At 32.0% G+C, this 18,306-nt stretch overlaps 1 protein-coding gene across 1 annotated transcript; it reads left to right on the top strand.

Moving 5' to 3' along the window:
• Positions 1–8,590: 8,590 nt before the first annotated feature.
• On the top strand, positions 8,591–14,586 carry LOC104110168 (uncharacterized). The gene is made up of 9 exons (XM_009619613.4): positions 8,591–9,005; positions 10,064–10,254; positions 11,182–11,360; positions 11,466–11,750; positions 11,839–11,897; positions 11,981–12,017; positions 12,111–12,182; positions 12,990–13,305; positions 13,884–14,586. Exons 1-9 carry the CDS (start codon positions 8,888–8,890, stop codon positions 14,316–14,318), a joined length of 1,692 nt encoding a protein of 563 aa, XP_009617908.1. The 5' UTR covers positions 8,591–8,887; the 3' UTR covers positions 14,319–14,586.
• Positions 14,587–18,306: the final 3,720 nt, after the last annotated feature.

Genomic DNA, 18,306 nt, shown 5'->3' with positions numbered 1-18,306 from the left:
CTTTTTTATTTTGAAAAATATTATTTGAAGGCTAAGAGATTGATTTTGTATAGTCGATCTCCCAAAGTATTCACCCTTGATTCCCGGAAGAATAATTACCATCTTTCTTTCTTTTCTTTTGGTGATGTGTAAACTATTTTTGTTGTTGTTGTTAAACTAGGGAACTTGCAGCTACTATCCTTCGGGTACATTCTGGGTAAACCTCACTTAAGTACAATAGTTCACATATCACATTAGAGAAGTAAATCGTATTAGGCAAGTCTCGTGCGACGAACTCGACCGAGAAAGTATGCAGAGGATTTCAGACCTGCGACCTCCTATTTGGGTATCTCCTACTCAACCAACTCGGCTATCCTCACGAGTATGTGAACTAATTTTACAATTAGATTTTTTTGACAAGAAAAACTTCATGTATTTAGTGTCAACTTAACCATAGTCTTAACTGATAATCCACAATTAAGTAGCAATTCTCTTTTACAAAATCATGTGGATATTTAACATTGGTCTCTTTGACTATTGATTTGTCTATATTAAGATTTAAGGCACGAAACGTCCTAACTTTAATGTCACTATAACACAGACTACTTCAGATTAACAGTTCTTCCTAAAAAGAAATATTGCTATTCAAGAAAACTAATGAAGGGTCTTTATGTAATAATTGAAAGAAATCTATGAAACCTATGCTTTTGCTGTTGTGATTTCTTTGGACTTTACCTTAGTTTAACTACGTGGTATTGAAGTTGTTTCCATGTCCTAATCAATGATAAATGTTTGGTAATCTGCAAAACGAAGTTACAAATATATTTTTATAACGGTGATATTCGAGTCATATTATATTTGAATCATATTATGTGCATTTCAACAATTTTGTGTAGAATAATACAATAATTACCGATAATTCTGCTCGTCAAGGTTTAAAATAGATGGGGAAAAACAACTAACACTTTTTATTCCGAAACATTTTTGGTGTTATCGAGTTATAGACCATGCCCAAACAAAGTAAAAGCCAAAAACAGACAGAATTGTATTACTTAAGTAAAGAATTGTATATTTAAAATTTCTAATTTGGAAAACCAAAAAGGCACGTAAAGCTATAAGCTACGGTCCATGTATTTGTCTATCCATCTATTCAATTATTCATTTCATTATCAACAAAGCTTAAAAGCAATAAATTGATCAAGTAGATGGTCCAATTTGGTTACTTCCTTTATTTTGGGACGTTTGTTCTTGATTTGCACTTCAATATCGCGATCAACAGTCTATTTACCTCTCAAGAAAGATGTTTAATAATAGGGAAAAGGGTCAAATATACCCCTCTACTTTCATATATTATTTATATTTAACCTCCGTTATACTATCGGGCCAAATTTATCCCTACAGTTATACTATCGGTCCAAATTTATCCCTACAATCAGCAAACTTTTAAAAATACACCTTGATTTGTTAAGTAATCCAAAATCTCTCAAATTCCTTTTATTTAAATCACTTGTTGTTTTTCTTGGTCCACTATTTTTGAAATAATTGGCATTTCCCTACTTTCTGAATTAGAGGGGAAAAAAAGAGAAAAAGTATTAAATAATACAACCGAATAAACAAAGTATAGTAAATTGAAAAATCTAAATTAGGTAGTTTTTCTAAATTCTAAAAGTATTTATAACATCCCAATTTTAATGAATTCGTTGCACCAAATGTATGGAGACTTTGCATGTATTAGTGATTGAAGTTGAAGTTCTTTGGAGACTTTACATTGTCTGTTTATTTTAATTAAATACCTACACATTGTGCACTCTTAAGTTAGTCGATCGAACTCTATACTAATCAGGCAATGACAAAATATATTTGAATATACATATACATACATGATGATCAACTGCATATAATACACAATAAATAGACCCACTAAATTCTACGGTGTGTATATGATTGAAAAATAAATAAAATTCTAAACCAATTTTATTTATTACAAGAAGAGAAATGGGTGCATTGGTAAATAAAAAAAAATTATGAATAATTTGTATAGTCTAGTACCTTTAACATTCACATCAATAATAATTTTTGAAAATAATGGAGCAAGAAGAACAACAAGTGATTTAAATAAAAAGAATTTGGGAGATTTTGGATTATTTAACAGATCAAAGGATATTTTTAAAAGTTTGCTAATTGTAGGGGTAAATTTGGCCCGATAGTATAACGGTAGGGATAAATTCGGACTGATAGTATAACGGAGATTAAATATAGACAATATATAAAAGTAGAGGGGTATATTTGGCCCTTTTCACTTAATAAAATATCAATAATCGCTAAACTACGTACTAGTTTCCCTCCTTAAATGTTTACCTAATTAGTATCCACTATTAAGAAAAAAGTTTCACGTATTTTTCTTTCTGGCTTTTCTTTAATGTAGGTTAGCTTATTCATTAGGATTACATGCACTTGTGTGACAAGTTGTGGCACGTAGCATCCGAGGCGGATTAGTGTTACGACGGGTTCAATTGAATTTATAATTTTTCGCGCGAAATAAAAAAATTTATATGTAAAAATTTATTAAAATTATAAAAATAGTAGATATGAACCTATAACTTTAGAAATATAATAGGTTTAATATTAAAACTTTAAAAATTAAACTCATAAAATATAAATCATTTATCCGTCTCTACGTAGCATGCAAAAGGCAGCTTAAAGCTTATGTCAAGTGACTCAATTTGTGTTCATATTTTATATTCTTTCTTTATGTATATCCATTTCGTGAAGACTACATAAAGTATAAAGTAAGCCTTTCGTAAAGTGTTCATCACAATATGGCAAAGATGGTATACGTCTCTATCTAGTGGCGGTGTCATAATTTAAAATTTACGTGTTCTAAACTATTATTGAAATTTTTAATTCATTTTAATTTCTTAATTAGCAATTAAATAATTTCAAATACTTAATAAAAATTTTAAAAGCAAATAGAGAACTTAAGCAAAAGCTACAACTTTATTCATGGTCTTTCTTCTTGTTGTTCTTCGTTCTTAAGTAAGAAATATATTTTTCAAACAAAACATGTTATATAGTTCATTAATTAACTTGTTAATTCGATTAAGTAAAATAAATGTTAAAAGCCAAGAGATCCTTCCACATTCAAAGCATATAAAGAGATACGCGTATCTAGGTTAAGGGGTATGAGTTCACGTGAACTCATACTTCTCTCCCTAAATCATATATAATAATATCATATTTTTTTAAAATTATTTAAATATATGTGTGCGCACACATGCATGCTCAAAGACTTTTCAAATTCCACTCAAAATGGTCTTGTTTTCGGTACGGAGTATAGATATATATGTGAAACTTACTAAAATTTTAAAAAGAATATACTTTTGAACCTATAATTTCAAAAATGTAATGGGTTCATGGTAAGAGGCTAAAGTTAAACCCGTCAAGTATAAATTCTAGATCCACATCTTCACAAACATTGCATTCATTCTCTTAGAAATTCTGGATCCGCTTCTATTAATAAACAAAGTTGATATTTCTTTGCTAGTTTTCCCGCGAAGCAAAGGAGAAAAAGAAATTAAAACCAAGAGAATAGAAAAAACAAAAAGTAGTTTCCCACTGTTCCTCCATTCTAGTAGAGACAAATTTCCTCATCTTTTTTGTCTGCTAAAGTATGTGAGGAGAATAATAGGATATGGACTGAAATGAAATTAAAATGGAATAATAACGCAACGAAATATATTATTATATATTGAAGCTTTTAATTAGAAACGGATAAGTTCAATCACGAAATTCCGTATGAATATATATATATATATTTATTTTTATTTTACATGACACCAAAAAGTGTTAAATCTAATCGTAATACTACACTGTTAAAGGGTCATCAAAAGTGGTATTCTATTATTCTATAGTAGGTATTTTATTCTTGAATTTGACAATATTAGGCCGTGAATCGTTCGTATTATTATTATGAACTAAACGTTGTTATTTCATCAAAGTTCATTCATTATACATGTGTTTGTTTCTCGTTCAATGTCTTATACTGCTCCGAACTCGATTAACTTTGATGCTCGAAGAGTTTCACTTTAGAAGTAAGTACTTCTTATTAAAGACAACTCTATACTCAGACTCAAAACTCAGGACCGAAACCTTCATTTAAGGATAAAAGAATATTTAGTATATATTATATATGTAAAGAATAAAGCACTCAACTCAACTATATATTTTGTGTCACAATTAACTATTTTAAGTTTATTTTGCTAGCTAGTCCAAATCGTCATGGTTAGACCATCAAAACATCAAATTAAACTTAATATCCTAAAGTCTCGTTTAAAGATCTTAGATTTTTTATTTATTTATTTGCTAAGAAAGATCTCAGAGTTGGATAGTATTTTGTCTTGTTTTCAATAAATGTCTAGTGTTGTCTCATTAAATGTGAAGATGAAATATCATGTTTAGTTAATTAATTTGACGGTCAAATTATGATATCTAAAGTGAGATAAATAAGAGTATTATGATTTTATTTATTGTTGGCCGCAAACTTGTAAAATAGTTATTGTAACCCACAGCTATATATTATCTACAACACCGAACAATTGCTGACAAATAATCTTAAGAAGTGAACATCTGTTAGAGATGATGCATTTTGTTATTTTACCTTTTAATATAGTATACAGTTTTTTTAGGGTGAAAAATGTCAACATTTTCGTCTTGAAGTTATTGACGACAAGGAGATCAAAGTCATGATAATGTTAAATGTCTATGGTATAGTTATTGATGAAGTGTGAGAGAATCATAAGATCTCATATTTAAATCTCATCAGCGACAAAATATTAGGTGATCTATTTATTTGTAATGATGGAAGATAATAGTATGTATTTAAAGTAGAAGTGCGTGCAAGCTGACCCGAATATAATAAAATTTTAAAATATGTACATTTCCTTTGTTCAATTTTTAGCTGTCACTTTAATTCTTTTCAAGCCCACTAAAAAAAATAATAATGATATATAATTTATTAAGTTACTCCTATTAAATCATTTTTCGAGAATTATCAATTTTTCAGTATCATACTATTGAGAATAATTAATAAATTTAATCTTGAATTCTTAAAATAATAATTATTTCGAGATCATTTTGAGTTAAGTCGATATTAATTTGGGACGGATATGGACTAAAGGTGGTAAAAATAAACAGAATTAGTTGTATATAGGCCGATGTTTAAAGGTTTTCTTACAAGTAAGATTATTTAAACCTATTTTATTAATCTCAAGTTTGGTGCAAAGAAAACTTTTTTGACTTGAAAATGCAGAAAATTAGGTAGTCTTGTATTGTGTTCATTATCATTGGAGATCTTGTTTATACGCGGCGCTCAGCTTTTAAGTCACAGTTTGGGCCCACAATTCCTGGGCCCGCGTCTCTGGGAAAGAAGAAAGTAAAGATATTGTATATTCGCTGTAAAAATAATAGTTGAAAAATTATATAAAATTTATATATTTTTTGTATATATATATATTCTATATGTTATATATAAAAATTATACAAATTTTATATACTTTTTTGACTGCCAAATATAAATAGTTTCTGGCGCAAACTAAAAATAATAATACTTGAGAAGTAATGTCCCTCACGTGGGCCCACTATTCTTGACTGCCGTGCCAATCTTCCTCGTGTTCTTTGGAATTTCTAGACTAGCCCATAAATAAATTTAAAAAATGTTGACATAAAATAATAATAAATAAAATTAAAAAGAGAAGAGAAACAGAATTATAGTTTTTGTGTTTCATGCATATTATGTGCATTACCAAATTGTTGGTTTAATAACATGCATGATTCATCCCATTGTTTTATGCTAGTTATTGTTGATTAATATATCTTCTTTTGGGAAGGGGGTATTGGCTTATTTTTTTACATAATAATTATGGTTTTCGAGTCAGTTTGTGTGCACGTAACTCAAGGGAAAAGGCAGAGTTCTATTATCGAGTTCATGTGAAATCAGTATTTATGTAACATAAATCTATGTGTAAAATGTACTAAAATTGTAATAACTGATAGGTCTAAACCTATAATATGAAAAATATAGTAAATTCGATGTTAAGAACCTTAAAACTGAATTAAAATCTTGAATCTATCTTTGAATCAACTAATTCAATAGAGCACATATTATCTTTCATCAACACAGATACAGATTAATTTTGTCCGCTGTACTATTTTTGATATTTGCTTAAATTATAAGAAAGAAAAATAGTTAACTCAATAGATAGTTCGTTAATATTTGATTGAAGTTGAAAAAATATTTCAGTTGAAAGGAAGACAGTAAAGTAAAATTGTATTTCATTTAGTACTCGTCATACAACTATTTCAAAATAAGAACTTGTATTTTATATGCTGAATTTTGTATCTGCACATACTGTCACCAAATACTAAAATTCAATTTTTACAAGTATTGAATACACATAATAAATATCAGATAAGTACAATTTACAAGTCAAGAAATTAATACAACTCATTAATGACCAACTTTAACATGAATTAAGAAAGAGACACTTATCAAGTAATATTTCATTTACTATAACTTGTTTAACAAATTTGTTTAGCTACAAATGCCACTTGTAAAATCACTATAGAAAGGTTAATAACTGTTGAACTAACTTGTGCAAAAGAATACCAAGACAGAGAAATTGACAGAAATACAATTTTGGTTGTTACAATAACAATATATCTAGTAAAATTTTATAAGTAAAATTTGAGGAGGATAGTATATACACTCACCTTACCTTTACTTTGTGAAGCTAGAGAGATTGTTATCGATAGACACTCGGCTCAAAAAAAGCATAATTCCAACAGTCGTGGAAAAAAGTATAATAGTGGAGAAGCTATAGAAAAAAAAACAATAACAACAGTAAGAAAAAGATAGTAATAAAAAATAAAGAATAAGAAAATACGGAAGTAATGCTTATATTACTAGTATTGAGAAAAAAAAATCGTGCAAATACCTACTGCCTTAATCATCAACTTTCGCATCTCCTGCCAATAAATTTTGCCTTCACTATTTGCATTTTCTTGTGTACGAATTGTTATTTTCAATGAACAAACTTGACAACATAGTTTTTCCTATTGTTCAACTTGTGATCATAGTTTTACCGTTAAATTAGATGAAAAGGTTATAAACTCTCTTGATTTTGGTCATTATTGCTAAAACAAGACTAAACCAAGATTTCATTGTCTTGAATTATATTTAAAAAAATCTTCCATATCTTCGTTATTCTTTCATCTCTTAGAAAAGGTAAAGAATGGAGGCGAAAACTGTTAATTTTATTTAAATATTTTAATTTTTTTAGTATTTTCTTATGATATGCACAATCTATAAGTTTATAATTCATATTGTCGATCTTTACTTATTTAAAATTAAAATATATGCGTTGTTATTTAATAAATTCTTATAATAATTGAATAAACCATCGTAATATGATTCCATCAAAATAGTGTAAACTAAAAAAAATTGAAGATTCGTCAATGGAACTAAACTTTAACCGATTTCAATGTTATAGTGCACCTAACACACACACTCAATTCTTTTCTTGAAATGGATGTTACTTCAAAGGGAAAAAATGTCAATTAATAATTCGATCAATTTTTTAAACTATATAACAAATAATTAATCAATTAAACCATAATAAAGCATGTGGTCATCCTTCTGTTTCACTCAGGTTACGTCTATTTATGTTTCCCATTTCACATGGACTTCCCAATTTTAAAGAAACCCTTCTAAGATCTCACTTAACTATTAATGGAAGTGCAAAAATAAAGGAAAAATAGAAAGTGCCTTTCCAAGCATTATTTATGGGCAACGAGTTTTTTTCTTTTTTTGAACAATAGCTCAATCACATCCCATTTAAAATTGCTAGCCTTCTTTGCCAACTGAAAAATACTTTAATTAATTAAGTCCAAATTTTATTTAATTCATATTTTTTAAGAAATAAATTTAGTTATTTGTCACCATGTAGAAAGAATTTGCAACTATAAGTTTTTACATTTTAACATGACTATATATATATATATATATATATATATATATATATATATAACATTTAGTAAAAAGAATATCAAATTGATATGCAATGTGATATTTTTAGTATAAATATTAAATGTACTAATATAAATCTTTGATTTATTAAACTACTAAAAATTTAGAGATTTTGCAATTGAACGAGGGTAACATTGTCTAAGCGAAATGCATAAATTTTGTAGTTTTTTTTTTGGGGGGGAAATTTTGCAGAGAAACCAGTAATCGCAACCTTCGAATATGCAATGACTAGCAAATTACACAAATAACGTAAATTAACTAGACAAGCCCGGTGCAATAACCTCTAAATAAATAAATTTTGTAGTTCACTTTGACTGAAACTCTACGATCCAGCACTAATCTTTATCAACAATATTAATTTAACAACAAAAAGGGTGTTATAAATTAGTACTACTATTCATTAATCAACCAATAAAATAAGTAAAAAAGCACAAAAGTCCAAAAGCAGATGTTTGTGATCTATAGATTCAGCTTCTATATTTTCTTTTCCCCTAATATTTTCATTTCACTTTATTCATTCATTCATTCACACACACACACACACAGTCACACACCCGCCTTTCTCTCTCTCTCGCGCGCGCGCGCCTCACACCATGTGAACTCTCCTCTCTCTCTCTCTCTATATATATATATATAAAAATATGTATGTACTAATGTGAGATCTTTGTAACTTAGTGGCTTCACTTCACTCTGAGATTTTCTTAGTTGTATAGCCAAAAAACAATAATGGGGTCACTTGTTTTTCACTGAAAAAGCACATGATAATCTGTGTGTGTGTGTGTTTTGTTTCATATGCTGCAGTGAGATTTGGAGAGTGGCTGTAAGATGAAAATGAGGGGCTATTCATTTTTTACTGCTACTCTCATTCTTGTTGCTGTTTCCATTTTTCTTAGCTCAATCCATACTGATGCTTTACCAAGAGATACTTTCAAGTCCATTTTAGGTGAGTCATTTTGATCATTTACAGTTTCTTGGCTGTTTAATATTGTGAAGAAGGTGAATTCTTGAATTGGGTTTTAGGAATTTAGGTGAGTCATTTTGATCATTTTCCATTTTTTTTGGGTATTTGTATTGTGAAAAAGGTGAAATCTTGACATTGGATTGTAATTGAGTCATTTGATCATTTCCACTTTTATAGTGAAAAGGGTGAATTTTTGATGTTGGGTTTTTAGGAATTTAGGTGATTCATTTGATCATTTTCACTTAACTAGTTATATAGTTAACAAGGTGAATTGTTGATGTTGGGTTTTAGGTGATTCATTTGATCATTTCAACTTTCTTAGCTATTTATATAATGAAAAGGTGAATTCTTGATGTTGGGTTTTAGGTGATTCATTTGATCATTTTCACTTTATTATTGGCTATTTATATTTTATATAGTGAAAAAGGTGAATTCTTGATGTTGATTATCAGGTGATTCATGTGATCATTTCCACTTTTTGACTATTTGTATTGTGAAAAAGAGTGAGTTATTGTTATTGGGTTTTTAGTTTAAAGGGTTTTTGGCAGTAGTGCTGGACTGCTGGTGGTATTGGGGTTCATTTCATAGCTATATGCCAAAAACAAAGAAAAAATTGGGTTTTTGGAGGAATCTGTGATTTGTTTTTATATGTGGTTCTTGCAATTGGGAAGTCATTTTCTAATTGTTTTATGGACAATTTTATTTAGCAATTCATGGTGTTATTTTCTTGGTTATGTATTTTGGTGTTAGTACTTTAATGGTCATTCACTAAAAAAGTATTCTTTTTTTACTTACCTCAGGGTAATTTAGCTCTTACTGTGTGATATCTGCTTCAAAATTATCTTACTTGCACATCTGAATTAATAATATGTAAAGATTTTTGGTGATTGTAAGGACTTCAAAACTATATTTCTTCTTTTCAATGCTTTTAGATAATGGTTAAGTGTTAAAGAAAGGATCTTTTTTGATGCTGAATAGTTTTCCTTATTTCCAGTTTGGTGCTCTTTTATGTTAGTTTTAATCGTGAGGAAAAATTACAGGGGAGGGAAATTTGGAATCATGGAAGAATGGAGTATTGGACTCAGCAGGTATGGCACACGCGCCAGGTCCAGCCGATGGGCATGTTGGCACGCTTGTGCTGGCGGGAAACAGGACGAGGAGACCGGACTTTCTTTCTGGTTTCCACAAATACAGAGGTGGATGGGATATTGCCAATAAACACTACTGGGCTGTAAGCACATCCTCCCTTTTTTTGCCATCTTTTGTCCTTGAATTGTCTAGTAAATGTATAGCCAATGGATCGTTCGATGTTTTCGCTATATTTAGGATCTCTGATGCGCCTGGACTTGCACATAGTGTTATCTTTATTTTGGGTCCTTATTGTTTGTACTGTATCTTATTTCCACTGCCCCGCTCTCTATGTGACCAAAATAATGTTGGTTGAGTGCAAACACTTAGCTGGGGGAAGGGTGAGGTGGTGCTTTGTCTGATATCTGATACTGGTCCGGACACGACTTTAAGCTCAAGTCCCTAACTAATTTATGATCTACTGAACTTCATAACCGAGTAAATGATTTGACCTGGAAAATTCTGAGATAGAAACTGCATAAGATGAGTTATTATTGGTTAGTCCAGTTGAAAATTTTTCCGGGCCAAGTGAGAAAATATTGGTGGTGAAAGAGGGATGGTCTAGTAAATTAAATTTTTGTATTCTTCTGTTCAGAGTGAAACAACAAATTGCGTAGTTGGACTTAAGTTTTTTCTTTTTTTGAGATAAAGCGTTTCCTCTTCTATTTATGATGGGTCCGAATAGATCGAAATAAATATAATTCGATATAGCCGATTGAGGTCAGTTGATTGGTTGATTGATTTAAAGTGATTCCTCATCTAGTCTTAGGTGGCTTTGGGAGAGCACAAGACTATATATCAAGAATAATGAGATTATGAACTTCAACTTTAATTATATGTCATCCAATGAATAAGCGAAGAATGTGGGTTGATGAATGATCTTTTTGTGTGTCGCCTTGAAACCATGATTTTCGGTTTATACGACTCCATACCTATTATAAATCTTGGGATAAGCTTGCTTTAATTGTTTAATTGGGATTTCCATTTAGGAGGCAGTGAGCTTATGAGGATTTTAACTTTGCTTCCGCAGTCTGTTGGTTTTACAGGCCTTGCTGGTGTCATACTTGCTTTGCTTTGGTTAATTTCATTTGGTTTAGCTCTCATAGTGCATTATTGCTGCGGATGGAAATTCAATATCAGAGGCAGAGAATGGCATTTTTCCCAGAATATATGCCTGGGCGCGCTTATTGTCTTGACATGTGCTGCAGCGTAATAATCTAACACTTGACCGACTGCTTTCGTATACATATATTCTCTCATTTGAATTGTCACGATCCTGTCCTTATTGTTTTGGTTTTCTTATTTGACCGACAGGATTGGATGCGTCCTACTTTCTGTCGGACAAGATGATTTTCATGCTGAAGCATTGGACACTTTAAAATATGTCGTAAATCAGTCAGATTACACTGTGCAGACATTGAGAAACGTAACACAATACTTGTTACTCGCGAAAACTGTAAATGTGGCCCAGATTTTCCTCCCTTCAGATGTAAAAGATGATATTGATCACCTAAATGGAGATCTAGATTCTGCAGCAGATAAACTTGAGGATAAAACAAATGAAAATTCAGGGAAGATACGAAGGGTCTTCAATGCTGTGTAAGACTCGAATTTAATTTGCTACAATTCTTCAGTCTTTGCTTTTTGCTTCAACGTCTGATGTTAATGTGCAACTGGCACTTTGCAGGCGTTCAGCTTTGATCACTATTGCCGTCGTCATGCTCCTCATCTCCATTCTTGGTCTTTGTATGTATTAGCACACCGAATAATAATCTCAAACTTTTTCTGTTTAACTGTTTATTTTGAGACCGAAATCACATTTCTTGCAGGCCTTTCTATCCTTGGCCATCAACACGCAATTCACATGTAAGCTCCCCTCGCTAGTGCTTAGACAATAATAGTTTGTCTTTTGGTTTTATCAATACTCCCGTCATCTGACAACCCAGTATGCTGATGCAGATTTATCATTAGTGGATGGTTACTGGTGGCAGTTACATTCATTCTCTATGGAGTTTTTGTCATCATAAACAAGTAAGAAACAATGTCTAAACGAAAGTATTCATTTAGTACAGAAGCTGGTATTTTTCATGCTTTTAGTTTGCATTATAAGTTTTAGAACTGCTTTTGTGCTTCTTTTCCTTGTTCCTGGGGTTGCAAAAGTGCTCTCTTTATTCCACACTAAGGATATGTCCTAGTGAAATCGGGACAAAAACCATGGGAGACCTGGTTCAAATCCCAGCATATAGGCAAAAAATGCTACTCCCTCTGTTCCAATTTATGTGGCGCGCTTACCTTTTTGGTCAGTCCCAAAAAGAATGTCACATTTCTTTATTTAGAAATAATTTCTCTTTAGAATTCCTACCTTACCCTTAATGAATTGATTACAACAACTCAAATATCTATGGTTTATTTGTAGACCACAAGTTTAAAAGTCTTCATTTCTTTCTTAAACTACGTATCGAGTTAAACACTGTCACATAAACTTGAACAAAGGGAATAGTTGATTTCTTCTCAGCTATATAAGATTTGGTGGGTAGAGTTAACTGGTACCTGTGGTGGTGGGAGGTAGCAGGTACCCAATAAAATATCAAGGTGCGTGCAAGTTAGACAAGGTACCACAGTTATTAAAAAATGGTGCTCTCTTTATTCAGTCCGCAATGAGATTTGTGTAGTGTTGCCGCATCGTGGAGAGTAATCCTCCAACATGCTTAGCTTTCTATTAATAAATATGCTCCATTTAAGATTTTCATAAGAATGTAAACGTGTTTACTGGCAGATTGAGAATAATTCGATAATTGGATGTATCGCTTATCAATAGGTATTTTTTTTTGGTTGTAGTGCAATTTCAGACACTTGTATGGCAATGGGAGAGTGGGTAGACAATCCTCATGCTGAAAGTGCCCTTAGCAACATACTTCCATGTGTTGACCCAAGAACGACAAACCAGACGCTGTTCAAGAGCAAACAAGTCACTGTTGATCTCGTAAATATTGTCAACGGATTTATCGACACGTACGCAAATGCCAATCATGCCAATTCAAATTACTATAATCAGTCAGGACCCTTTATGCCACATCTCTGCTATCCATATGACTCCCAATTGCATGATCTTTCGTGCCCCGCTGATCAAGTGTCTATGGCAAATTCTTCAATGGTAAGTTTTAATTTTTCTCTTACCCCTTTCCCGGCTAAGAAAACTATATTAGAGGAAATGAAACCAACTTACCTTTGCCAATCGATGTGTTCTATATATCTGCTCTAGACGTTTTGCTTTAAACGCCAGTGGATAATACCTATCAGACAATGATGCTATAGTTATATGCTTATAGATGCATGCAGAGGCAGATCCAGAATTTAAACTTGATGAGTTCAACCTTTAAAGTTCTTAGCTCCGAACTCATTGTACTTTTAAACTTATGAGTTCAAATTATAATATTTGTTGACCTTCTCAAAAAAAAAAAGATTCCTCTTCAAAGTTATCATATTTTTTGAAATTTTAGTGGTGTTTCACATATATGTCTACACTCATGTAAAAAATACTGAGGTCAATTGAACCACTAACGTATAAACCCCGTTCGCCTTTGAATATATGTCGATGTTAAATTTAAAATTAGCTGTTAATCTGCTAGTTTTTTTCGCCGTTCCTTGCGAAGGTTAGATCTGCTTTTGATTATACAGAACCTTAGACATTAAGTATTTGGTAAAACATCATCTGTTTTTCAAAATTTCCAGGTATGGCAGAACTTTACTTGCAACGTATCTGCAGCTGGAATATGCACTAGTGTCGGGAGGCTGACTCCTGACATGTACGGACAGTTGGTGGCGACGGTGAACATTAGCTATGCACTTGAACATTACGCTCCGCCATTGCTTAATCTCCAGAACTGTGATTTTGTTCGTGATACGTTTAGGAACATCACGGTCAATCACTGCCCTCCGTTGGAACACCATCTTCGGGTTGTTAATGCAGGATTAGCTGTTATCTCAGTTGGAGTCATGCTAAGTCTCGCTTTGTGGATAGTATATGCAAACCGCCCCCAAAGGGAGGAAGTGTTTGCGAAGCTCTCTTCGCGAATAAAGAGCAGCTGTAACGGCAAGAATATTAGCTGCAGTAATTGTAATATTGATTTGTCATCAAGAGGTACAACTCCAAAAACTGGAGTGTAGATAATATCAGAGTTTTAGCATAGAGAAAGTGTAGAATTCTGTGGCATGAGATTCATTTTGATCTCTTATAACCTGTGCTCAAGGTGGCGGCGAAGCACCATTTTCGAGCTGGGGATTGGTAGTCATTCTATTTTACGTCTAATACATGTATAGACAGAGACGGATCCAGGATTTAAACTTGATGAGTTCAACAAGGTTATTATCATTGAACTTGTTATGTTTTTGACATTATGGGTTCAGAATTTAATATCTTTAGAAATTTTAGTGATCTTGTACTATATATCTATATCCATGTTCAAAAGTATTGGGTTCTAATTCCATAGTATATACATTCCATCCGCCATTGTGTATGAAACAACATATCGAAACTATTATTTTCAGTGCTAGGTACATGTGCCTGGTGAAATAGTCGAGGTGCTCACAAGTTTCATAGAATTTTATTGTTAATAAAAAGACCTTTTGGTTAAAATCATACACTGCTTCCCTTCTCGTATTGCTTTCCCTTTCCCCTATTCAGAGGTGGACCCAAGATTTGAGCTTTACGGGTTCGAATTTGGGACTCTACCACAACTCATTTGATTTATTGGGTTTGAAATCAATTGTTTGTACTTATTTAGTGAGTTTTTAACTCATATACATGATCCGAGCCAAAGCTAAAAACAAAAAGTGAATAACTAAAACAAAATAAGGTTATAGTTAACTCAAACCATACTAGAACTTCTTGATGAAGAGTTTAACTAATGTACAAGCAAAATATAACATTTCGAGTGTTTGTAGCTCAATGTTATTAAATAGTTATTAAAACCCCTTATATTTAAAGTATTGCAAATGGCTTTTCTTGTGCTTTTAGCTACTATTTTCTTTCTTTCTTCCTCTCCTTTTCTCTTATGGGGAATGGTTTTTGTTCCACTTTGAATCTCAAACATACGTAGAAAAGAGTGAGTGAAAACCAACGAAAGACTTTAATTAAATTCGACGGACTTTTTTTACTTCAATATTCTAGGGCTCAAATTTTGATAAGGAAAATTTTAAATTTTAAAATCATGCATTTGATATAATTTAAGTTTGATTAGATGTTTTGATGTTATTTTCATCACATTGAGCAAGCCACTAGTATTATACATTTCAAACGACTAGCTTTAGAGTACACGTGTTGCGTGTATCTCGTACCATGAATAAAAAAATTATAAAAATTACTAAGATATTATTCAGAAAAATTATCAAAATTATTAAATAATTTTAAAAAAAAATTAAACTCCGAAAAGGATAAACGTTTGATCTTATTTATCTAATTCAGTAAAGGAAAAATTTATGCTCTACGAAAGTCTTCTATACCTTATTATTTGGACTTTCGTTAGGGACTGATTCAAGTTTGCATGCCATCTTTTATATACAAACCACTATCATGAATAAGAGAATATACATGTTGATAAACGCTGTTACTTCCTTTAGCTCAATATTGATGGATAATATAGTTAGCCTCAAATTCCTGATTTAATATATGTTTACAATTACATGCAATAGCTATCCGCTAAAAATATTTATGGATACCAGGACAAACTACGAAACATTATGACAACACTATTGAAAAGCATTATATTAACATTTTCTTTAAAACAAACACTTAGTTGGCAATAGCTAGTAACAGTTTTAACATTAGCAATCTAAGAATCTTCAAAAAATTTACAGTCCAAAAATAATTATGAGACCTGAGTTTGATTTGTACATAATTTACTTTACATTTTCATCTCTTCCTCTTGCAATTGATTTGCACCCCGGAGGAAAAAAATATGGTCAATTTAAGAGTCTTTTGGTATCCTGAGATGAAAAACTTATAATTATAATAAATTAATATAATTTGTTGCAAATATTAAGTGTAAGTAAAATTATTGTTCGAAAATATTACTCATAGATGTTAAAAAATTATGTTATTCTCACGAATACAACTGGAATACCTTTTGGATGTCACTTGCTAATTGCTGTATGGAAAATACTTTAAAATAACGTATAGTACTAATGTTCAAAATAATTGACTTTTTAGTGATTTATTTAAGGTAATTGTCACGCCCCGGAAATTCCACCCTCGGGACCATGATGACGCCTTTCACTTGCTAGGCAAACCAATGTTAGAATAGTTTATCCATTCTTAACAGTTCAGATTAAATGATGATAAAGAAGCTGAAATAACTGCAATAAAGCTGAGGCAAGTGCGGAAAAAAATAACTGCAATAAAGCTACTAGATTAGTACAAATAAAGATCTGAATAAAATAAAGTTGTATGAAAGAAAGTACACAGCTAATATAAAGAAGAAAGGAACTTTAGGGGCTGCGGACGCCGAGCAGCTGTATCTCAAGTGTCCACTCAATAGCCGACCTGAGCAATCTATGAACTGTCGTTGGGACCGACTCCAAAATCTGCACAAGAAGTGCAGAGTGTAGTATGAGTACAACAGACCCCATGTACTATGTAAGTGCCGAGCCTAACCTCGACGAAGTGGTGACGAGGCTAAGACAGTCACTTACAATAACCTGTACGCAGTATAAAATAATGGTAGGAAAGAAAATGCAGGAACGAATTAAAGCAGTTAATATATGAAAGTATCTCAATCTCTAAAGAAAAACTAGTAAATGCCAAAAATACCAATCCTTAGAGTCTCGTATGAAAATACCGAAGCCAACACAACACAATAAGAAAACAGAAACACATAAATTGTTGCAGCGTGTAACCCGATCCCACCATACAACACAATCCTCCCTTATTCCACCATAGTAATATCAACAATAATAAATAAATATATGTTGCGACGCGCAACCCGATCCCACCATATAATCATAATCAATATAATAATTCACCCTTATTTCACCGTGTCAATCCACCATTATTTCACCTGTTGCGGCGTGCAACCCAATCCCATATCAATATAAATTCACCCTATTTCGCCATATCAATCCACCCTTATTTCACTTGTTGCGGCGCGCAACCCGATCTCACCGTATAGTATGAATAAATTAATAAGTGCATTTAATTTAACAACTTAAATCACAAGAGTCCTCTACGAGTAATGGATATGAAGCAGAAACAGAAACAGAAAGGGAATCTCATCTCAAATTAAGAACCCCTGCAATGAATACTAAACAACAAGACAATTCAAATAAATGACAATTAAGGATACAAGTAAGTTATTTAAGGCAAGTAGCAGTAAGTCATGAAAGCATGGGAAAGTCTAACATTTTTAACGCGAGAATAATAAGTGATAAGTAGCAAATAAAGGTATGGGAAGCATTTAAAACACGTAACGGTTAACGCATGGAAGGAAATAATGAATGAAATGCGAAAACTCAGGGAAACAAGTAATTCAGCGGCGTATAAATACTCGTCACCTCGCATATACGCCTCAATACATGAATTTCACATAGCATATAGTTCAAGGGTTCCTAATTCCCTCAAATCAAGGTTAATCCCAATACTTACCTCATTCCGTGTCATGCCCCCAACCTGGGCCTGGACGTAACACGGCACCTGGTGCCTGAATGCTGTGACCGAGCGAACCAACTGGCTGGCTGAATCAACATATGATATCATAACATACTGAAAACGGAAGATAAACTAACACATGTTGATACACTAAAAGTCTGAATGATATAAATTAATGTTCGGGAATACTAACATAAGTCTGAAGTATATTTGTAGCCAACATTGCTTAACAAGAAAATCCCGCGACTCTGTCTAACTGTTTCTCTAGTCTATGAAGTCTCTAATGAAGTACTGAAAATACTGACTGTTTGAAAATACTGAAGACTGTAAGGTAATGATAATGCCCCGAAAAAATTGAGGATCACCAAATAGCTGGTACAAGAATCCTAGCGCTCTGAATCATCAACCTGTAAATCATTACCTGCACCGTGAGATGCAGGCCCCGGGAAAAACTGACGTCAGAACATTTGAATTGCACTGGTATGTAAAGCAAATGAAAGAAAGAATTATAAA

The sequence above is a fragment of the Nicotiana tomentosiformis genome, chromosome 10, assembly GCF_000390325.3.
Source record: "Nicotiana tomentosiformis chromosome 10, ASM39032v3, whole genome shotgun sequence".
NCBI classification, from domain to species: Eukaryota; Viridiplantae; Streptophyta; class Magnoliopsida; order Solanales; family Solanaceae; genus Nicotiana; species Nicotiana tomentosiformis.
The sequence above is the reverse complement of the archived record's forward strand: the minus strand, read 5'-3'. Positions and strand labels throughout refer to the sequence as shown.